The following is a 24,612-nucleotide window of genomic DNA, read 5'->3' as shown; positions in this document are numbered from 1 at the left end:
GAGGACTGCCTATAGGCCTACACATTTCCACATATGGAATGATAAAGACGGATTGGTTTTATTAAATGTTGTGTAGGCTGAAGTTGGTAAAGATTATCATGAGTGAATACAACTTTTCGAAAATAAACTGTTTAGTGACGTTAAGGTGCGGGTATGGCAAGAATTTCAGGAATATCAGTTTCCTCATGGACCCCTCCCTTCATTACGGGCGTGGCGGGGCCAGCTATAAAGGGCTTATATAAAGTTGCAGAGCTCACGGCCGTCAGAGCTCTGTTCCCTGAGGCAAAATCACCGCCCATCATTCGCTTGGTATGTATTAGACATATTTTCAACTTGAATTATATTTGTATTTATGATGTTTCAGCTCCTTGACATTTCCGCATGTCGTTATAAGAACTGCGCATGATCTTATTAGTTTCATGTCTCAAGACTTTACCTTTTTCGTTACTCGTGCGCCTATGTAGGCGTATGTTGCTAAAACTATTTTTAACAAAAACAATTTGGTGGAAGAAAAGTATTTTGTCTGTCGGTGAAATGTTTTACAAATGCTACACTGAAAACGTGGATCATGGCTCCCTTCAAAGTCAAAACCATTTATGGTATTTAACAGGCAAGAATCCCATTCTAAAAAACATTCAAAAGACATTGGCCTAATAGACAATATAAGACATATTGTTATCCAATAAAAAGTCTAAGTGTCAAATAAAAGTTGCCCATTGTGATATATGCTATAGAGATAAGCCAAGCAATAAATTAGTTATACCAAAAATGATGTGGATGAAAAAAATCCTCAATAGGCCTATCCCACACTCCTATAAACCTAATCCCACATCCTCACTCTATTTACACACAAATAAAATCTTTCCTCTCAAGAGACGCAAAACGGCCACCATGTCTGAGCTTGAGAAGTGCATGGAGTCTCTGATCTCTGTCTTCCACCGCTATGCTGCCGGCGATGGAGACAAGGCAACCCTAACAAAAAAGGAGCTTAAGCAGCTGTTGGAGAAAGAGTTTTCCACGTTCCTCTCTGTAAGAAAAATAGCTTTCTCCATCATTCACACTGTTTTATAATTAAACCATTAATTCCATGTATGCCTAACTAGAGGCCTTCTGGTTGTTTTGGTTTGTTTACAGGCCCAGAAAAGCCCTGACGCAGTCGATAAAATAATGAAGGACCTGGATCAGAACAACGATAAGAAGGTGGATTTTGGAGAGTTTATGGTTTTTGTCGTCGGCCTCTCCACCGCATGTGAAGCATTTCATCGGGCACAGCTAAATAAAGGGAAAAAACTGTGATATCAACGCAGAGCCCGAATAATTCAACCGGAATGTTTGAAATTAAACAACTGTAAGTTTACCAATAAAGATTTGACAAAATCGCATTGTCCTTCTTTCAGAGTAGTTATACTCATATATATCGTCATGAATCAAATCAAAATATATAGACCTCAGGCTCAAACAACTTTTTAATATTATTTGACTAAAGTTTAATATTATTTGACTATGACTTGCTCTGACACAAAATATGTTGGCTATTGGACTGAAACGGGGAAAGATTTTCATACAGAAAGGTGAGTCGCCCCCTGCTGGCCTTCGCTGCAGACTTCAAAATAGTGCATGTGCTAATTGTCTATCTTGTGTGTAACATTATGTTCAAACCTATTATAGAATGTACATTGCAGTTACACATCATCTGCATAATATATATTGATTATAGTGTGTTTTAATAACCATTCTGTAGACCAGGCATCACAACTTACTGTGTATAATACAGATGTTGAAGAAACCTGTGCAACATGTGTTCACAAATCTTGGTTGTTCATAAATCATGAAGTAACAGCTTGCAGAGCACATTTACATATGAGCCAGATGCTCTCTGGCGTAGTCAGCGCATATCAGTGCAGGTAGAGGGCCAGATTTGTAGATTCGAGATTCGAAGGATGCGATATCTCTGGTTCTCTCACAGACAATCTCTAGCAAAAACTATCTGCACTTTTTTCTTGACAGTTCACGTGTTTGGGTGTAACCAATGACATGAGACTTATTGAAATTGAATATACTATGTGTGTTCTATGATGGGTGGTTTATAATCAATACTTAAGGTTGTGATTGATCATCTTGTATATCTTTGTGAATTTGAGACAAAATAATTGACAGGCGTACAGTAACCACTTGAGGTAAGTAGTTCTCCAAAGGCCAGACGTATTTTAGTTTTGTTGGGTCTATTATGTTTTCTGTAGTGTAGAAGAATAAAAGGCCTTGCCTAGCAGAAAATAATAGAACCGCAAAATACCGGCAAGAAGAGAAGAGTTATGATGCAGCTCCACGCAGCGGTCAGTTGTGTGACAGCAGCGATCATCAACACACCCACCACGTGGTGTACTCTGCGACTCGGATTCTCCAGACTTTGGATGAGGAGCATGGTCGATTTATTTTATCTTTTCATATTGTGAGACAGTTATGAGTTCAATTGCTAAGTCCTTAAAATTATTTTCTGATATAAGTACCCTTTTTGAGGCCAACATTTTCTTTGTGCAGACAGTGTCTATTATATTTCTATTACAAATTGTTTCTATTTAGAAGCAGTGAATCATGCACAATCCAATCATAAAGATTTAGCAACTAATCAAAATGAAACATTGTTGTGCACTGCTGATAATTAACATGTAAAGCCGATACATTTTGTAAATAAAGAAGATGAGGTGTGTGTGTGTGTGTGTGTGTGTGTGTGTGCGTTTGCGTGTGTGTTTGTCTCTGTGTGTGTGTTTGTCTCTGTATGTGTGTGTGTGTGTGTGTGTGTGTGTGTGTGTGTGTGTGTGTGTGTGTGTGTGTGTGTGTGTTTGGTTCCCTGCAAAGATTGTCACCCCAGTGCACCTATTCTATTCCATGTGTCTCCCATTGATCAGCGCAAGGCTCGCTTCACAAATGATTTTGTAAATGCGAATTTCACATATTCCTTCAGCTGGGAGGCAATCTTTGCAGGGAAGGAATCAGGCTTCTGAAGAAATGCTCATCTTCCGAGGGAGGCGCTGGAGCAGGTGGGGGAGCTGGAGCAGGTGGGGGCTCTGGAGGTGGGGGCTCTTGAGCAGGTGGGGGCTCTGGAGCAGGTGGGGGCTCTGGAGGTGGGGGCTCTTGAGGAGGTGGGGGCTCTGGAGCAGGTGGGGGCTCTGGAGGTGGGGGCTCTGGAGGTGGGGGCTCTTGAGCAGGTGGGGGCTCTGGAGCAGGTGGGGGCTCTGGAGGTGGGGGCTCTTGAGCAGGTGGGGCCTCTGGAGCAGGTGGGGCCGGCCTTTTCATCCCTTCCAACAGCCGCATCTGGAACTCCCTCTCCCTCCACCAGGTCCTCTTCCGTATCCTCCTCATCACTGTATGAAATGGAAACAGCAATTTTTAAGTACTTTATACCATAAATGCAATCATTTGTAAATGTAATATTTGTTAAAATATTGAAATTGGGTAACAGACCAAAATACATGAATGAAACATGAAAAGCTATGAATGCATTACTAGTCATGCTCCGGCAAAATTTATGCATAAGGACCGCAATGACCACGTAAACAAAGTATAGCATGAAATAAATTTAATCTAAATTCTCCCATGTAAATTTACATACCTGGGATACTTGCAGGAGCAGCAGCAGGTGTTGTTGGTGGTGGTATTGGTTCAGAAGCAGCAGCATCGGACTCTCCCACACTTGAATCAGACAACCTTTCTAAGGTGACAACATAGCAAAGATGTAGTTATCAATCTATGCCACAAATCATGAGTTTATCATGTCGTGTAAGTGCGTAATGGCGCGTTCACATCGCTGCAAATTATGGGGAAAACATTGGCACCTCATGACGTTGTTTCCCAATTGGTGACGTATGGCTTACGCGCATGAACATGGCGGAACATGAACGTTTTAGTCAATATAAATGAATCAACCATTATATCACATACTTTACTATTGATTGACCTTGTAACCGTCGGTTGGCATCGACTTTGCTCAGTTTTAAATGTAGGCTACTGGTAAACCCGCTCTAGATAAGGGCAAGTGTAGCCTTCCATACAGTGGCAATGCTTCTCATAAATTAAAGCTTAAGGATATTGTGGTTTATGGTACAAGGAAATAAATGCGATCGAACTTGAAACTGATCCTACTCAGTTCTGTTTAGTTCAGACCTTTTTTTATCGGATAAAAAAAATAACTTCGATTTCCAGCGCAGTGCACATGAACGGTAGCTCATGCGTAAGCGTGAGCGTCATCACTGGCGAGCCATCTCGTTTTCACCAGGAAAATTAGAGCGCCTTTCGTGCGTAATAGTGGTGGATTTAATGATTCGTTTCCGTGACCCAGTTCGCGTGATTCAGTTCGCCAAGAGGAGTCGTTCGCGAATCGTTCGTTCGTTCGTTCGTTCGTTCAGTCGAGTTTCCGGTAGCACTAACTCCACTGAGTCTGACTGACTCAGCTGAGAACCGTAAAAATGGCTTGCATTCCATGATGCGATTTACCGCTACCGGAAACCAGGCTGAACGAACAATCGATTCACGAACGACTCCTCCCAGCTCAGTTGAGTTTCCGGTGAATCGATTCACCGGGAACTCGACTGAACTGGGAGGAGTCGTTCGCGAATCAGCCTAGTTTCCGGTAGCGTTGAATTGCATCATGGAATGCACGCTATTGCCCGTTTCTCAGCTGAGTCAGTCAGACTCAGTGAAGTTAGTGCTACCGGAAACGCGTTCGTTCGTTCAGTCGAGTTTCCGGTGAATCGAACGGTCAACGAGACGAACGAGAGAAACGAACCGGTTCGGTTTGTTCGTCCTAAAGACTCGTTCATTCGAACCGGTTCGCGAATGAACGAGCCAACACTAGTGCGTAAGTTAGTAGATACTTTATTCATCTCCTTAGGGAAATCCAGGTATCCAGTAGAAACAGACAGTACAGTACAGTTGACAAACAGCAAAATGGACAAACAGTAAGAGTCAACAAAGTAAGTCAATAAGAGTCAATTGAAAGAAAGTGAGCCATATTGCACATAATTAAAAATTCCATGAATATAACGGGTGTGTCCGGTCCTCCTCGACCCCCAGACCAAAGGTACTGCTGCGGTACTAGGGTTATGGTTAGGGTTAGGGTTAGGGTTAACCCTAAACCTAACCCTAAACCTAACCCTAACCATAACCAATCGGAGGAGAGCCATTCTAACAATCAGAGGAAATTCAGAGGTGAAAACAGCGGTACTTAACCCCTACCATCCTACGAATAAAAGATTTGCCTCCAGGAGGCCGTAGACGGCTTGGACCTATAAATAAATAGAAAGGCTGAGACGGCCTCTATAAGCTTTCCCTCCATTTTGCAATCCAATTTGGCATTCAGAAACTGAGAGCTGACAGGCTGTCAATTCGCACCAAAGTTCAAATATTTGAACTCGAGGTGAATTTGCGTCGTTTGCGCGAGTAGGAGGCTTGGCCAGCGAATGCTTTGAAACGCTTTGCTTTTGGTGGTAACCATCTTATGACATTCAAAATTGCTTATTTTAAATAGTTCGATCATATTATAGTGTTATTAAAGCTTTAACATGGTATGCAGTTATTCCAATGTCCCCATATAGTTCTTTCTTATAGTTAATTTTATATATTTGCAACCAGATCGATTATTGGACAGCATAATTTTTTTTTGGTTTGGAATTAAATGCGTTTTGAAAGTAATATTTTGACGTCTTTTGCAAATAATTGGTTTACCCGCCTGGACTACTTCGGACTATAATAAACATTATAATGTTTATAGGAATCGTAGATATCTCTCCACAATTTTTTCTGTAAATACAGTACTAGGCAGAAGGCAGAGCGCTTCATTCAGATAGTGACTAGTGCTAGTCTAACTTTTACTGTGAGTTAACCTTTACTGTGAGTTTAGGTCATTTTGGTCACCGAAACTTTCAAGAGACACCCAAATCTATCCAGACAGACCTTATGAAAGGGCAGTTGCTTGGGTTGGCAGTGCGTGGGCTGTGAATACCTCTCGTGACTGCTTACATATAGTTATGTTATTCTAACTCCATTTATAGGATTGCAGGTATAGCTGTTCAGGCTTCACCCTATGGGCTTGTCCCGTATGCGCTGTAACCTCTGACTCAACCTGCATAAGTGGCTCTTCCAGGCCCAGAGCCCAAGTGGCAAGGAAGAATGTGTCTCTCCCTCACCATGGGGAGAATCACATGAATCACACATAACCTTTCTCAATAAATTTGAAATGTAGAAGAAACAAGGGTAGCATTCATTGTTGATGGTTAGAAGTCATTAATAACTAGGTTATTAAGATAACTAGTTATTAAGATATTAATAACGTTGGTTACAATTGGTAACCAAAGCAAGACTAACCGGTAACTCTTAATCCCCCGATACGCCCGAGTACAGCCGTAGAAGCGGCCACACCCCGTGTAGAGTGAGCTCTAACACTCCCTCATGTATCCAGCGAGACAGGCGCTGCTCAGAGATCTTGGCCCATGGCAGCGTCGCTATAGCACACAATCAACTGTTCAACTGTAGAGGACATAGCCAGCGCCCGCACTGGGCACAGGAGATTCAACTCTGACTCTACCTAACTAGAATGAGGCGGGGGTTGAAAAGCCCAATATCCCTTGACTGAAAATAACTATTCACGCAGGATTGGGTACAAGCAACGTAAAAGCTGTTACAACCTTAAGAGCTCATTAGGCTGACGACCAACTCACCGCCACATTGGCAGAAACCAAAGCCAATAAAAGCGCAGTCTTAAAAGAAAGAGCATGGAGTGTGTGCCATCGCGTCTACCCCCAAAGGAGGAAGACCCTGCGGGCTGAGAGAGAACCACATCCTGCAGTAGGTGTTCGCTCAGGATGTGAACAGGTAAGCCTGAGCCGTCAGAAAAACTCTGCCAGATCAGTCGGACAATGTCGGATTGTCTCGGGGAGGACCGCTGCAAGACACAAGGAAGTTCTGCAGCCGAAGTTTTGGGCAGCCGTGATATGCAGGGCTCTTAGGCTGAGCAGGGCTTCTGAGAGCCAAACTGCTGCTTGGTGGAGGGCAGAGGAGCGACCTGCTGGTTTATGTTTAGGCCGCCGCTGCACGCTGTCCGTTCCACATCTTATCAGAATGTGGCAGCTGCGCACAAGCTGATTAAAATGTAAAAGCACTTTCCTCACCATGTAAAGCTCCTGCACATTTTATGTGTGCAGTAGGGGACGTCGTCCACTCGCCTCCGGCAGACGGGGAGAGACACGTTCCCCTCCAACCTTCACACTGTGTGTGAACCATGGGGGGCATCCCATGAAAGGGAGGGGAAATACCATCTGCAAGCAGAGAAAACACTGCAGAGGGCAGTGTTTTGTGCGTCACAGACATATAACCCATCACACACAGCGGTGGGCTGCTTTTCAAGACGGTCAGGAGGCACCAGCCTCTTCTCAGACATACACACATGACTGTAACAGCCATATTGTTTCGAATTTCTAAACTCTTTTGAATAACTTGACTAATGAAATTCTAGGGCAGGGGACACCAACCTTTTCGAACCTTAGAGCTACTTCAAGGGCACTGAGTAATATGAAGGGCTACTTGTTTGATACAAACTTCCTGATTAACAAAGTTGCACGGACCGGCAAATTTGTCATACACCCATGTCTTGCACTGTCACAAAAAAATACTTTTAAGTTTTCTTTCTCTTTTCCGCCATGTTTTTCTTTATTTTGGGGGTAAAACCCACATCTAGCTCCCCATTGTACCTGCGCTCGCTAGCTTGTCTCAGCAAAGAGGCTGCACTATATTGAACTTCCAGACAATGTCAGGAGTTCATAAAACATTTTTGTTTTTAAAATGTTATTTTTAATACTATCAATGCCATCAAATCTACATCAATGCAAGTGTTTTGCTGTAATCCATTTGGATGGTACGCCGGTACGTGCAAGTCGTAAGTATTCTGAAAGCAGAGCGAGTTCTCTTTCAAGCAATCATGAGGTATCTCACATATGGGTACGCCTCCCCGCGTATCCCTCAGAAGCACTTTATCACTACGCCAGCCATGATTGGCTGGCCACGTCTGACGCACCCCGGGTCAGCCCCATATATAAGTATCTGACCGTGCGTACAGCGTCATTCAATTACCTCTTCTCGCTCAGAAGTAAATGTTGACGATACTGCTAAGTGTCGAGGTTCTATGCTACTGTCCACAGAGTGAGCTTACCACTCGCTCGCCGGGCACTAGTGCCTACTAAGCGGTTGTCGACAGATAGGCTTGTCACCAAAGATCTATTCTTTAACCAGCCTGTTTCCAAACAGTGAATACTCGCTTCTACATTGACTAGCTTGTACCCAAACATCAGTCACCGAGTGCAAAGCTAACTCTGTCTAGCTGGAAAGCTGACACGTTTAGCTGGGAAGCTAAACCAAATCAGCTGCAAAGCTGCAATAAATAAAAATACAACTGGCCAGTCTCCAAACTGCAGTTAAGCCATGGCTTCTCCCCCTCCTGACACGGTGGATGGGAAGCTTGGACGGGTGTGCGTTTGCGGGAACCATATCTCGGAGAGAGATACCCACCTCACCTGCAATGAGTGCCTCGGGCTGAGACATGCCCGAGAAGCACTAGCTCCTATGGGTACCTGCGACCACTGCGCACGGCTCCCGATGAAAAGTCTACCATGTTAGCCTGACAGACGATGACCCGTTGCTGTCGGGGGCCCCCATTCCTAGCGACCATATCGAAGTAGCCACAGCGGGCGCGAGCACCTACTGGGGTGAAAGGATGGAGCAAGAGAACCTAAGGGCGATGAGCGAGTCCGAATGCCTGGGGGGCTGCGAGGCCATCGATGAACTCGACTCGGTCGATGGCTCGGACGACGCGGCCCTATTTGAAGAGGACGGCACCGACCCGTTCCAGCCGGTCGAAGAGACTGGATTGCGAGGAACCCCGCTTGACCTGCACACAGAGGGTGTGAGAGGCGATGACGGCGGTTCCCCGACTATCGGCACGGGCCTACATGATGTGTGCAGGCGCGCTGCCGACAAACTGGAAATCCCACGGCCCAACGCTCCGCCCGAAAGGACCGGTTCCCGGTACGAAGGCAAGCGTATACCTCGGTTGAAAAGCGCGGAGAGGCAACTTCTCCCCTTGTTCCCCGAGTGTGTGGAAGAGGCTACCCGCACCTGGTCGCAGCCGTTTTCATCGAAGATCCCGATCCAGGGGGGAGCCGCGCCGGAATGCGTGGACATGGAGGAAAGAGGTCTGTTCAAGCTACCACTTGTGGAGCCGCTGGTCGCTCAACATCTTCACCCGGGTCAGAAGGCCCTGTCCGCATCGTCCGCACCGAGCTTCCAGTCGAAGACGGACGGTTTCCAGTCTTCTATGACCGACAAAGCGTACAAGTCTGTTGCTCTTGGTGTGCGGGCCCTCAATGCGAAACGGGAGGGGTTGGCTCTGCAGACCTACCTGCCCAGGAAGAAGCAGCCTCCTCCCGCTCCGACTTCCCGGCCATCCTTTTCACAGGCGGTGGCGAGGCCTCCGCCGAACTACAGGATTCCGAGATGCCCCGGTTCGCACCCCAGACCTCCACCTCAACCCAAGACTGAGGCTGGGGCTGCGTGGGCCAACAAACTAGCTGCACCAGTGGATCAGCGTGGAGGCAAGCCAGCGCCACTTCGCCCACGCCCGGGCAAGAGGCCTAAGCAGTCCGCCAAGCTCGCTGCCGGGAGAGGGAAAACGTGTCTTCCAGACGCACGCTCCTCTCCCACAGCAAAGGGGTATGTCCGAAGGGTCTGCCGTTGCGACTCAGGACGGTTTACAGTTCCAGAACCACTCCACTGTCGAAAGCGCAAACATGTTTACATCAATAAAATTGTACCCCCTAGTGCATCCAGGTCAAGGGCCGAGGGCACTGCTTTTGAAAAAAAAGACAAAAAATAAGCCACATGAGCTCTTTGTCGGAGCAGGCTATAAACAGGGCGAAGCAACGCTCCCTGCCACGAGCGGGCGGCGTTGCTCCACCTGTGGCGCTGGCGCCGGCAGTGGGCTCACTCGCACAGCGAATGCAGCACTGGCGGCCAATTGTGAAATCAGAATGGATTCTGAAAACCATAGAAAAAGGGTACAGAATCCAGTTTATGCATTCCCCTCTGAGTTTCTCGAGAATAATACACTCGCAGGCAGTGGGGGAAGCGGCTCACTTTCTTGCAGCAGAGATAAAGTCTCTACTGGAGAAACGCGTGATTCAAGTGGTTCCACCAGCTCAAGCAATGAGCGGGTTCTACTCAAGATATTTCATAATAAAGAAAAAGGGAGGGGGCATGAGACCTATATTGGATCTGAGGGTGTTGAATACGCATATCAGATGATACAGATTTCAGATGTTGACACATTCAGCACTGCTGAGGTTCGTACGTCCAGGCGATTGGTTCACCACCCTGGACCTGGCCGACGCATATTACCATATCCCGCACAGAAAGTATCTCAGATTTGCCTTTCAAGGGGTGATTTACGAGGAAGGTGGTTACCACCGACGCGTCTCTATGGGGGTGGGGTGCCACCCACGAAGGGCGATCGGTGAACGGCCGATGGAGATCAGAACTGCGCTCTGTTCACATCAATGTTCTCGAACTTATGGCAGTGTTCCTGGCGCTGAGACATTTTCTGCCGTATGTAACAGGCGCTCATGTTCTGGTAAGGACAGACAATACGACGGTAGTGGCCTACATCAACAAGCAGGGAGGTTTGCGCTCCCCTCAGCATAAGAAGAAACATCATATGGGACCAGGGCCCCGTTTCCCGATAACAATGGTCAACTACACAGACTGGCACACAATCTGATCCTCTGGAGCAGCGGCAATCTACTCTCACTCAGGGCAACGCATGTGCCTGGAGTGATGAACCACGGCGCAGATTTACCGCGCCGTGGGTGCGGTAAATCTGCGCCTTCAGTAGACCTGTTTGCCTCCAGGGAGAACACACAATGTCCCCTGTCCTTCTCTCTGAACGATCCAGAGGCTCTGCTCGGTATGGACGCATTGGCGCACGCGTGGACGCGCACACTCCAGTGTTTCCCCCACGTTCACACAGAATTTGAATTTTCTCCGCCGCTGCAATAAAAATCCTAATTATTATTATTTTATTTTTACGTAGCTCCTTTTAGAAAATGTACAGCGCGTAACGTAAATTGCGCAGCACACGGCACATCGTCACGTAACCAACATCAAAGAAGAAAAATACACAGCGATTGTGGCAGTTGTTGGCAGTAGGCTACCCTACACGGTTGCAAAGTTACATTGATTCTAGCAGTAGCGAGTGAAGCGGAAGATCGAAGAAAGAAGGAAAGAGAGAGACAGACAGAGAGAGAGAGAGACAGACAGAGAGAGAGAGAGTTGCTAAAATGTGTCGCTACATGACCACCAGTGTTAAAAACCCTCTGAGCCCAATCATTTTATTGTATCTATAAACCGCAACCTCCGTGCCGTTTTTCCTCTAGTATTGTGTGTGTGTGTGTAGGCCTATGTGTGTGTGTTCGTGTTGTCGCTCTTTTTGGGATCACTCATAGCCTTTACAGGAGCTTATATCCAGTCAGGAATTTATAGCCTAGGTATTTTCGGGAACTTTGAAAAATGAATCCATACTGTTAGATCCGATGTTGTTCTTTATTGCCATATAAAATCAGTTTTCATCGCGTATTTTAGTTAGGGATTTATGCTAATCGCCTGTAAGCATGTGGTCATTAGCATCTGGCGACTTGTTTGAGAGTCAGCATCAATGGCCCCCCCACCACCAAATTCCCCTACAGAAGAGCCCTGGAGCTCTTCTTTAAAAAGCCCAGGAGAATTAAATGCTCCCAGGCTGGATGTAGCCTTTGTGGATGAGCAAAAACTTCACAGTTCTCCGTCTGTTGTCTTCTTTGTCCTCATCCTCCTGTCGCTCTCTTGTCCTCTTCCCCTGACTCTCACTGTCTCAGAAAGGAGCTGAGCTCACCTGAGGTCTATTTGTAGTGCTAAGGCTCACACTGATTGGTATTCAATTAGCTTTATTTTTTATTTTTCATGTGTGTGTCTGTGTTCTTTTCAAATTTTAGTTAGGTTTATAATTTAAAAAGATGTGTTTTGCCCATTGTTGCAGGAGATTTCATTTTTTAACAAAGTGTCTTATGTAAAAAACAGTTATGCTTTGGGCATAGCAACCATGTTTAGTGTTTAAGCATTAGGCAAAAATCTGTAAATAAATTGTGCAAATTATATTTGCGTTGTGGCATTTTTTGTTTAAATATTATTGCTGCAAATATTATACAAAAATATACAAATCTGTAAATGAAGACACAAAAGGCAAAGTTACAACACCAATAATCCCATCTACAGTAATACACAGGACTGTTTGAATAGGATTTAAGTGCATATTCTCCTCTCAAAGTGCACCAGATTCATGCATTCCAATGTAAAGGGTACAAAAAAATTTCGGCCGGGGGGGCATGCCGTCGGACCCCCCTCGAGGGTTCGGGGACCACACCACCGCTGCTGAAAAAAATCCTGCGGGAAACACTGCACTCCTTTACGCATTTCCCCCGTTGGCTCTGATAACCCCCACATTAGACAGAGTAATTGCTATTCGGGTCTAATTGCTATTCTGGTAGCACCGAATTGGCCTCAGAAACAGTGGTTGGCAGAGATAACGCAAATGCTTTATTCAAAACCGCTGCGACTCCCGCTGCGCAGGGATCTGTTGTCCCAGGCTCGGGGGGACATTTTTCATCCCCACCCAGAACGTCTGGCTCTCTGGGCTTTGCCCGTGAAAGGATGAATCTTACGTCATGTGGCCTGCCACAGAATGTTATAATTACCATCCAAAGCGCGAGGGCGCCTTCGACGGTACTGTGTATGAGGCTAAATGGCGTGTCTTTGAGGATTGCTGTACTTCTACTGATGAAGTCCCCTTCCAGTGTTCTGTTGATACTGTGTTGATATTTCTACAGTCTCTCCTTGACAAGGGGAGGGCGTTTTCTACGCTGAAGGTGTATCTCGCTGCCATATCAGCGTGTCACGTGGGTATTAACGGTAAGATGGTGGGACAGCATCCCTTGGTCTGTCGTTTCCTACGGGGAGCACGTCGTTTGCGCCCTGTGTCAAAGCCTCTATCACCTGGGAGGGATTTGCCACTGGTGTTGGGGGCTTTATCGGGGCCTCCTTTTGAACCGTTGTCGGAAGTGGACGTGAAAACGTTTTCCCTTAAGACGGCGTTGCTCTTGGCGTTAGTTTCAGCAAAACGAGTTGGTGATCTACACGCTTTATCGGTGCATTCGTCGTGTATGCAGTTTGGCTCTGGGGACTCTAAGGTGTCGCTGCGGCCGAACCCGGCGTATGTTCCTAAAGTCATGGACATGTCTTACTCGTGCCTTTCCATGGAGTTTAGTGCTTTCTACCCTCCACCGTTCACCTCTGCGGAACAACGGCGGCTGCATAAGTTGTGTCCTGTGCGAGAGCTTATGTGTCAAGGACTCTATCGTTTAGGAAAGCGGATCAATTGTTCGTTTCGTGGTCTGGCCCTCACAAGGGTAAGCCTATCACAAAGCAGCGTTTATCACGCTGGGTTGTTGAGGCCATAGACATCTTATAGATAGACGGAGCATTGGCTGCTGGGACGCGAGAAATACGGCCGCCATCTTGGAGTGGTCAACCGGGAGCAGCAACAGCAGCAGAAACAGGATGCCGGGCTGTTGTTCAGCGTATTCCTGCTCAAATCGGCGGACAATCCATAATAGGAATCGGGGGATTACTTTTCACAAGCAAGATTTAAAATTACCGTACTATTGGTATCATTAGTATTGAATAATAAAACACGCCAAACCATGTGGCCTTTATCATAGCTACACGTATGACAAAAAAACGCATGAAAATCAGTGGTATTCAGTGAGGATATGCCAGGATTCTGGCATATGTTCCTGGGGAGTCCAGTGTGACAACTACATTTATCTTAATGTGCTGATTTCTGAAACGTGCTTTGCACAGCAAAGAGAGCTGACTTTATCTGATTCCGCATAAGGTTTCATTGATTGGCGCACACTCTCTAGTCTAGAATATTTGTAGACATTAAAGTGCAATGTTCCATAATTCAAACGCAGAGGCTAGGCATTGACACACGGTTATTGCTGACCCGATTAGGAGAACTTGGTCTAGATCCTGCCCATATTGTCGGGCAGGATGAAGTAGGCTATACAGTCTTTTTACACTGCCAAGCCGGTTCGGTCGCAGCTTGGCCCACCCGGCGATTTCACCTTCTTATCTCAAGTTTCCTGTGTAAAACCGAGGGCGTCAAATCCCCCGTTAGTCATGGTGTGGGCTTTATTGGTTCACTGGAGAAGGCGGGGCTGCGCACGGAGTCTCTGACCTCTTAAGAATAATTTGTATTATTGCATACTCCCGAATGTTTTAATTTTTTTATGAATGAAGACACCCTGCATGCAATAATGAGTTCACGTCTGAGTGTAGACTACAAACACGATTAACTATGGTCAGGGATGTTCGTTACTGTCTAGACAGGGTCCAATAAGTAGTGAACTTCATAACAGCCTCACCGAAGCGCCTACAGTGCTTAACAAAAACAAAAAACGACTGCAGAAATTCTCAGACACCCACTGTTCTCAACATGATGTATGTCTACAGTAGCCTATGTCTTCTATCATTGATCAATATGAGGACATTTTAACCACGATGGTTGAATTAATATCAGAGGGAGACATTAAGTGCAGCTCGAAAGCGACCACATACAAAAGAGCAATGGAATAATTTGATTTTATTATATGCCTTTTGACATTGCGTTTGATCGGTACATTTCGGCTGCGCATGTATTTTTGGTATTTTTAAATGCTGCAATAAATTATGTTGTTGTTGACTTCTAACATGTTTCTATCTTTGCTGTTTAAATCTAACAGTAGTCTATCAGTGATATATCGGCGGTAACCACTGATTTTGGTTGCGAAATTGCGCCAGCTGGGCATTCCGTGGTATTGGATGTGTTTAATAAAACGCATCCAATACACGGAATGTCCGCTGGTGACGCCACTGAGGCTATAGTAGGCTAATGATGCTCTTGGCATCCTGCGAGTACCCCTGGAATCCTCGTTAGCTACGAGCGTTTTCACGACGTTCGTTACCAACGATGCTTTCGGGAAACGGTGTGAATACTGTACTATGCACGTACGACGCACTTCACGATCCACTTAGGCTAACAACGCTTTCGGGAAACGGGGCCCAGGCCCAACACTAATGGCTCATTTCCACCGGAGGGTGCGGTTCGGTTCGGTTCTCCTCAGTCCGTCAGTGAGGGGATGTTATAGCCCAGCTCAGTTCCGAGGTCACGTTTCCACGTCCAAGGTTTCCACCGCCGACAGTACCCTTATGGTAGGCCGAATGTCGATCGCCGCGGCAGCTACGCAAACATCGGGACATCATTGCAGCGCGGCACAGTGTAGCCTGCTCAACAAAAACAATAAATAAAATATAAACAATAAAAACTGCTCCATCAAGCTTCCTCTGCATGTCTTCCTCCTCAAGAATGCAGAGGAACGTCTCCTCCTCCTTGCTCGCCCAAGTTAAAACTTTGCGCGACATGCCAAGAATAATACCACTCGGTTCTGTGGACCAATCAACAGAGGGCTTGTGTAGCTCGAACTTGCCGGCACCCTTTCAGGCGTCTCAGTACCCCAACGGAGGAGTACTGCGGGACGAGTGCGAGACGAGTACGGTTCAGTCCGGGTCACGCCCACCTTTGGCAGTGGGAACGCGATCCGTTCTGCACCTTTGCGAACCGAACCACACCGTACCCTCCGGTGGAAACGCGCCATAAAAGAACCAGTGGACCAGAGATATAGCCTTTTCAAAGTGCAACTTTGAGCTGTTGGTGGCACTAGAGATTTGTTCAGATTGAGGCAAATCTGAGGATTTCATCGAAAGGCATCAATGTTAATAAACATGCAAATTAACATTAAAAGCGAGGCAGAAGCTCCTCAAACAACAGCAACGGAACTAGCCATCCACATGTCAAAGAAAAATAGCGTGCTGCTAAAAATGCCTGGCCAGCCCCAGGTGCAATCACTAGTTAGCGATCCACCCATCCCTGCTAACACTTTAGTGTGAGAAAAACAAGACTGACTATGATGTAGTAGTTGGTTCGGATATGAATGCCATGCTAGATCAAACATTTGACAAAATCAAGCAAATCTCACTCTAACCTGCAAACCACCCAAGCATTAAAGCATTAACTTTCTGATTTGAATCTATATTATTATTATTATTATTATCGGCTGTTGCAGTAAAGGCCTTAGACCGACATTGTGGCTTTGTAGAATCAGATGGGCTTTGGGTCAAATGATAAAACCATTTATGCATCCTTCCGCCGTTAGTACTGTATATGCTCCGCTGCTCCCTTCTAAATAAGCGGAAGCTTATTTATTTTCAGAATCAGAATCAGAAAGGATTTAATTGCCAAGAAGGGTTTTACACCAACCAGGAATTTGGCTTGGTGAATAAGGTGCATACATTAAGACAATAACAATGAACAAACAGCGATATATATATATAACACAATATAAACAAGCAGGGACATAAGTGATCAATTAAAAATAGAATAAAATAGAATAAATTAAAAACTAAAGTAAAAGATACTTAAAAATGTATAAGAATTTACAAATTGGTGATGGGTATGAGTGCCATATTCAGTGTCAGTCAGTGGGGTTGGTGGTCCTGGGACCTGTTAAGGAACCCAACTGAAGAGGAGAAGAAACTGTTCAAGTGGCGGGAGATTTTGGTCCATGGATCGCAAGCCTCTTGCCATAGGGGAGAGTTCCAAATAGACTGTGACCAGGATGCAACGGGTCGGCCATAATCCTGCCTGCCCGCCTCAGAGCCCTGGAGTTGTGCAGGTCCTGGAGGGATGGAAGGTTGCAGCCAATCACCTTCTCCGCAGAGCGTATGATACGCTGCAGTCTGCTCTTGTCCTTAGCCTTAGCAGCAGTATACCAGACAGTGATGGATGAGGTGAGGATAGACTCAATGATGGCAGTGTAGAAGTGCACCAACATAATCTTTGGCAGGTTGAACTTCTTCAGCTGGCGCAGGAAGAACATCCTCTGCTGGCCTTTTTTGGTGAGGGACCTGATGTTGAGCTCCCATTTTATGTCCTGGGTGATGATGGTGCCCAGGAAGCAGCAGGACTCCACAGAGTTGACTGGGGAGCCACACAGGATGATGGGGGTGGATGGGGCTGGGTCTTCCTGTAATCCACAATAATCTCCACTGTTTTTAAAGCGTTAAACTCCAGGTTGTTCTGGCTGCACCAGGACACCAGATGGTCAATCTCCCACCTGTATGCGGACTCATCCCCGCCAGAGATGAGCCCGATGAGCGTGGTGGTGCAGCTGTTTGTGTACAGGGAGAAGAGCAGAGGGGAAAGAACACAGCCTTCGGGGGATCCAGTGCTGATGGTCTGGGATTCAGATAAATGTTTCCCCAGCTTCACACGCTGCTTCCTGTCAGACAGGAAGTCTGTGATCCACCTGCAGGTGTAATCGGGCACGTGGAGCTGGGAGAGCCTGTCCTGAAGCAGAGCTGGGAGGATAGTATTAAAGGCAGAGCTGAAGGCCACAAACAGGATTCTGGCATATGTTTCTGGGGAGTCCAGATGCTGGAGGGTGTAGTGCAGAGCCATGTTTACTGCATCGTCTACAGACCTGTTGGCTCTGTAGGCGAACTGCAGGGGGTCCAGGAGTGGGACGGTTATGGCTTTCAGGTGGGGCAGCACAAGGCGCTCAAATGACTTCATGACCACAGAGGTCAGGGCGACGGGTCTGTAGTCATTGAGTCCTGTGGTCCTTGGTTTTTTGGGGACGGGGATGATGGTGGAGGCTTTGAAGCAGGCTGGCACGTGACAGGTCTCCAGCGAGGAGTGAGATGTCCGTGAACACTGGAGACAGCTGGTCGGCACAGTGCTTCAGGGTGGATGGAGAGAAAGAGTCTGCGCCGGCTGCTTTGGGGGGTTCTGACTCTTAATGAGCCTGTGGACGTCCCACTCCTGCAGGAAGAGAGTCGTCACTGTGGTGGGGGAGGTGGGGGACACAGAGGTATGGAGGTGTGGAGGTCCTGTAGAGCTGGTGGTGGGGGAGTCATTGGGATGAGGCTGGAAGAAGGTGTCATGGGGTCTGTCCCTTTGTCTATCAAAGCGACAGTAGAACACATTTAGCTAATTTGCACGGCGCAGATTGTTGATGTAGCGAGGGGGGGGTTGGTTTGTAGTTGGTGATCTGCTTGAGCCCCTTCCAAACAGATCTAGGGTATTTGGCTGAGAACTGATGTTGGAGCTTCTCAGACTACTGATGTTTAGCTTCACGCACCGCCTTGCTAAACGTGTACTTCAACTCTATAAACCTTTCTCTGTACCCACTCCTAAATGCCTCCTCCTTGTGCAGCCGTAGCTTCCTGAGTTTGGCTGTGAACCAGGGTTTGTCGTTGTTATAACTCATCCTGGTGCGTGATAAAATACAACAGTCCTCACAGAAGCTGATGTATGACCTCACAGCCTCTGTGTACTCGTCCAGACAGTTGGTGGCAAACCTGAACACATCCCAGTCGGTGCAGGTCAAACACGCCTGAAGGTTCTCCACCGCTTCACTGGTCCACTGCTTGGATGTCCTCACAACAGGTTTACAGAGCTTGAGTTTTTGCCTGTATATGGGGATCAGGTGGACCATGACGTGGTCAGAGAGGCCCAGTGCAGCGCGGGGGACGGCGTGATATTGAGTGCTTATTGTGGTGTAGCAGTGATCCAGAATATTCTCCTCTCTGGTCGGGCATTTAATAAACTGTTTATATTTGGGGAGTTTGTGGCTGAGGTTGCCTTTGTTAAAGTCCCCAAGAATAATAACTAAGGAGTCCGGGTTTGTCTGCTCCACACTCAGGATCTGGTCGGCTAACAGGCACTGTGCCTCCTGCACGTTTACCTGTGGTGGGATGTCAACACCAACCAGAAGGAATGATGCAAACTCACAGGGGGAGTAGAAGGGTTTCCAGTTTATGAAAAAAGTTTCCAGATGAGGAGAACAGTGCTGCAGAATCACTGTCACGTCATTGCACCAGCCACTGTTAGTGAAGAAACAGATACCTCCACCCTTTGATTTGCCGGAAACGTCTCAGACCGCTCTCAGCAGATGGAAGCCTGCCAGCTGCAACGCAGAGTCCGGTATCGATCCACACAGCCACGTCTCAGTGAAACACAAAACAGAAGATGAAGAAAAGTCTCTGTTTTTCCCCATCAGTAGCTGCAGTTCATCCATTTTATTTCACAGTGAGCGGACGTTGGAAAGAAATAATCCGGGTAACGGCGTACGATGTCCGCGCTGACGGAGACGCACCAGCGCTCCAGCTCGTTTCCCTCTCCTCCTGCGCTTCACTGCGTGGACAAGAATGTCCAATAATCCAATGTAAGGGAGCAGAAAAGTTGGGAATAAATCCTCTGGAGTTGTTCCTCTAATGTCCAAAAGCTCTTGACTGGTGTAAGAGCACCGGGTGTTAAGAGCCGTCCGTGGCGCCATGGTTACCGTAACCGTTAACCGTTAAGCAAGCGCTGCGGACAAGAATGACCAATAATCCAATGTAAGGGAGCAGAAAAGTTGGAAATAAATCCTCTGGAGCTGTTCCATTAATGTCCAAAGCTCATTGACTGGTGTAAGAGCACCGGGTGTTGCATAGGCCTAAAACTGAATTATCAAACAAAACAATACCAAACAATGCGCACCGAAACACAGAGGCTGCCGTCCGTGGCGCCATGGTTACCGACCATTTTATCACTGGAGCTATAAGCAGTCAATTAGATGATTACCACACATTGCACCAATAACAATAAAATCTACCCAGCACCTTCATTTGCTTATGACTTTTTTTCCCCTGATATATAGAACTATCTTTCATAAATATCTATCTTCTAAATATCTTTGAACAGTTTAGTTATGTCTCTAGTTATAAAATAAACTTGACCAAGTCCTTTATATTACCTTGAAGTAAAGACAAATGTGCAAATTGTAATATTCTAGAAATCTCTTACTTTGAATACTTAGGAATAAAGGTATTTGCATATTGAACAAAAAACATCTTTAAGAACTACAGTAGTATACCCTTAACATGATCATACGTGATTTAGAAAGATGGCATATAGCTTTTTTGTTACTAAATGGAGGTCTGATTGTCAGATATGCATGTTGAACGGGTAGGGTGAAGGTCTTGGAAGAACTGCACTTCACAATCTTGCAAGCGAGCTGCTGGGTGAGGCGCCACTAGAGGGAGCTTTGTGAGACACTTCTTGTAGGGCTGGAGCCCCTAAACTAAGAATGGTATATGTCCTTTGAGAACCTCCTTGATATAAAAGAGACTCCAGCTCTGTAACTCACCTGTGGACCCCTAAGTGATCTACTCATGGCTTAATTTCCTTTAGGGCTTCGGCCTCTTAATTGATCATTGTAGCATATTTTAAAGCCCTCTTTTATATATATGACACCACTGGGGCATGGCAACAATTCTCCATCTCCATAAGGGGGGAGGCGGGGGATGCTTGTGGACAGTAGGTGTACACCATACATCAATAGGAAGCTTGCAACAAGCATTTCACTCAACAACAGAAATAGGCAATACACAATCAGGATGCCGATGATCTCTCCCACATGATAAATGAATGAGTCAATTAAAGATCCCATGGCATGAAAGTTTCACTTTCTGAGGTTTTCTCACATTAATATGAGTTCCTCTAGCCTACCTATGCCCCCCCCCCCCCAGTAGCTAGAAATTTCATGGGTGTAAATCAAGCACTAGGCATTCTGCCGTCGTGCCAGTCGTTTGAGATTCATAATATCGTCTGGAGGCTCACACAGCTTTGGGCCGTGATAATATATATTATATGATATAGATATCTATGCATGATATGATATTATTTAGATATAGAGCTCCAGGACTCCCGCTGGAGCACCCGGAGTGTTCTAGAATATTTACAGAACACGGCCAAAGGCTGTGTGCGCCGCGCCATTGCGATACATCCACTGTAAACAGAGCGCATGGTAGCATGGCTGCAAGCTGCTCAGGGCCAAACCCCTACCCTCCTCCTTGATCCACCTCTCTCCTCCTCATTTGCATTAAAGCTACAGACACCGAAACGGCGCGTTTGGGGAAAGGTCAATGTGCGACTGGCTCGTAGTGGCTGTAATTCTGCACCACGGCTGAATTTCGGGAACGTCTTCAAATACTGTGTTAGGGGCCCACTAATGACTATATCAAAGCATCCATAAAGTAGCATGCCATGGGACCTTTAATGTGTTAAATAAACTTGCCTTGTTAAATCAATGAGCTTGGTGTTTTGGTAGGTTATCGGTTTTGTCACTACCAAATCTGTTCTCACCAACACATCTCTCCGAGTAACGTAACTGGCCCTAAGACATTGGTTGAAAAAAAACGAGTCATGTTGAAAAGTAATTTATAAATTAAAATTGAACTGGATTATGGACTACTAAAAGCCATGCGTACTTACCATGTTTCATCAAATATAAACATGGACAACCGGTGACCAATAACTAAATTACCATGGTTGGAAATTAAATTAAAAAAGGAAAATAGGCTCAGAGTCAAAATAGCCTAATTAAATGGTTGACACAATTAATCACAATTAGTATGATTGATTGTTTGTCTTCGTGAACGATGGAGGTGCGTCGCTTCAAATGTTACTGCCGAAAGGAATTGTCTACGTTATTATCTCCTTTTCTTTCGTAAAGGATGGGCCAGTGTACCCAGAGACAGCATTTATTGCACTGAATACAACACTTGATCCGTGCACCTCCCACACCGGCAGGCACTCCCCTGCAATGAGAACCCGATCGCAACGGAAGGCAAATAACAAAGACTAAATGGGTCTTGGTGGGGGAGGGGAGGGGAGGGTAGAGGGGTAGCTATGGAAAAAAACCAGTGTATGTTTATGTGATATAAAGGCTGGAGGATCAGTGTGGTTTGCTTGCCGGAATCATGGGTGTGTTTAAACATAGAAATAACCCAGGTATGTCTGTGTTAGAGGCTGCATCCTTGTCTGAAACATGTTTCTCCACAAAGGTTGACACAAAATGCTTTTTCACCTAGTATTACTCTGCAGTACGCAGGAGTTATCCCCTCTGCAGTGAAATTACTGGTTGCACTAACTGAGGGAATGAGCCTTTGACTCCCACCCTGTACTGTGGGCTTGAATGGAACTTTCAATACCCTATGTTTCCACTAAGTTCGTTTTTTCCACATTAAACCAAACTGAAGAGGTGGGGTTCTGTAGTTTTGTAATTTTATGTCGTTTACTAGTTGATTAAGTCCAAGCCTTGCTATTACTATTATTTCCTCTAACTGCAGTTGTATACTTATAAATACTCTAATTCAGAATGCCCTGGGCAGGGGTTTCTTCACACACAAACACAACAGTCAGACAAGACCCGGCTAGCTGGTTTGGGTGGAGCCTGTGGGGACATTTCCATGACATGACTCACGATTGGTGCGAATCTATGTTGACATATATTTGTGTCTGTGTGCAAGTGGGAGTGTGTGCCCCTGCCTTTAAGAAGACGTTTTTTCCATCAGGTTCACACCAGTCCAGGACCTCAACGCTAGAAGGTCTCTCTCTTCTTGCTTGGTTGATCCTTAACTCAGCGGTAAGTAGAACATGAGAAGGCAGATTCCATAAATATAACTTGACAAGAGGTGGAAGTATAGACTCATTAATTCTAAATGGAAAGAATAACATTGTTAAACATTGAATTTGTCAGCTGTTCAGTGAGTGCCGTAGATTGTTTTGCTTGATACATTTGCAAATAAATCGAACAATACTGTATGTCAGTTTTTACGCTTTTAAACTTTATCCACTGGGTGTAGATTGAGATCATTTTCTTACGTGTCATAACATTGCTTTTGCTTTGAATGAACCAAACGGCACTTGCATGCAGAAATGACAATGCTCATCCTTGGTTTCCTCTCCTCCAGCTGCAGCCATGTCTCACCTAGAGCAGCTGATCGTCTCCATGGTGGACGTGTTTGAGGAGTATGCCGGACAGGAGGGCAAGAAAAACCAGATTAGTATGGATGAGCTCAAGACTCTGATCGATAACGAAGTGTCCAAGCCTGAGTTCCAGGTAAGAGGCTACAAACACCCACTAAAGCAGAAGACACAGCCACAATACTGCAAATACACTCACAATATTAACAGGAGCATTCAGAACTTTTCATTCAGTTAATGCGACCGGTGACAAATATGTATTTGTACGTAAATAATTTGTGTGTATTGATGGATGGAGGCAAATATTAAATGGTAAATCCTGCTACGTGTTCTTCAGAAAAAGATCCATGCAGAGGATGTGACCAAGGCCATGGATTTTCTGGACAAGAACCATGATGGAGTGGTGAACTTCAATGAGTTCTCTAGGTGTGTGGCCACCCTGGCCAGGGGATACTACAAGCAGAAGCAAGGCAAGGGAGGCAAGAAGGGCAAAGGCAGAGAAGAGGACGAACAGGAGGACCAATAGGAACACTCCTCAACTGACCTGCACATGCATTCCAGAAGACATATTCAGTATATTATTCATAATGCTAGTATCTGGGTGACTATTTTCTGTCTTGGAAAGACGCGAGAAAATGTAGAGCAAGCTAATAGTTGAAGATTTCTTTAACCCTGCGGACATTAGTCCTTTGCACACCTCTCTAAGCTACTAACAGAATGTTTTTGTTTACCAATGTGCAGAAGGTTATATGAAGTATAATAGAATACCTTGTACTATATTGGTCTTTGATTTGAAATGTGAGACAATATAAGGACCAAATAAGAATAACAATCAATAGAATAATCTAGTTTGGGGTGGGGGGCATTTAAAAGCATTAAATGAAACCAGAATCAAGTCATTAAACATTAATCGATCACTCAGGTATCTGGTATGCACATCACTGTTAATAGCTTCTCAACGGCGTCTTGCCTAAACAAAAGGTTACTGACTAATTAAAGGTTCTCCCTCTCTGGTGGAAAGCTTTGCACACATCATACCCATATCAGATTATTTCCTTTGTTAATTGCCTCTTCCTAGTTAAAAGTCTTGAACAAGTTAAAGACTTTTAACTAGTCTTCCCTAGTTGGACCAGGGAGGAGCTTTTAACTCTCCTGAGTCAAAATAATTTAACCTAGTCTTTATAACCTAGTAAAAAATGTTTAACTAGGGAGCTAGTCTGAATTGCCTATGTTATGGTACAATGGAACATTTAAATTGGGTGCAGTTGGACTTAGTTGCATATTCCCTTGATAAGATTACAATCTTTCAGATAGTTGAACCTGCCTCTGTAACAGGCTCAGAGACAAGTCACAACATGTAGGCCTGTGTTAAAGAAAATAGGTAAAAAGTATGTTAATGTTCTAGCCACCACGCCCAGTTAGGCTAAATACATAATTTCAAAGTAACAAAGCAATGTTTTATTCTCCACCCACCCTGCTGTTTGAGAACAGAAGAATGCATTGTGTGCATTAATGTGATCAAAATGGGTAAAGGGAATTGCACCGTTGTCACTGTCCGCCAGGCGGAGCTA

General features: G+C 45.6%; 2 protein-coding genes across 2 annotated transcripts; both read left to right on the top strand.

Moving 5' to 3' along the window:
* The first annotated feature begins 138 nt into the window (after positions 1-138).
* On the top strand, positions 139-1,411 carry s100a10b (S100 calcium binding protein A10b). The gene is made up of 3 exons (XM_056602393.1): positions 139-309; positions 874-1,029; positions 1,135-1,411. Exons 1-3 carry the CDS (start codon positions 154-156, stop codon positions 1,294-1,296), a joined length of 474 nt encoding a protein of 157 aa, XP_056458368.1. The 5' UTR covers positions 139-153; the 3' UTR covers positions 1,297-1,411.
* A 21,173-nt stretch (positions 1,412-22,584) lies between these two features.
* Positions 22,585-24,457, top strand: s100w (S100 calcium binding protein W). Its single transcript, XM_056602500.1, has 3 exons — positions 22,585-22,700; positions 23,029-23,177; positions 23,379-24,457. Exons 2-3 carry the CDS (start codon positions 23,037-23,039, stop codon positions 23,565-23,567), a joined length of 330 nt encoding a protein of 109 aa, XP_056458475.1. The 5' UTR covers positions 22,585-22,700; positions 23,029-23,036; the 3' UTR covers positions 23,568-24,457.
* The last annotated feature ends 155 nt before the right edge of the window (positions 24,458-24,612 follow it).

Source organism: Gadus chalcogrammus, chromosome 11 (genome assembly GCF_026213295.1).
Source record: "Gadus chalcogrammus isolate NIFS_2021 chromosome 11, NIFS_Gcha_1.0, whole genome shotgun sequence".
Taxonomy (NCBI): Eukaryota; Metazoa; Chordata; class Actinopteri; order Gadiformes; family Gadidae; genus Gadus; species Gadus chalcogrammus.
This window is presented reverse-complemented; position numbering and strand designations above follow the sequence as displayed.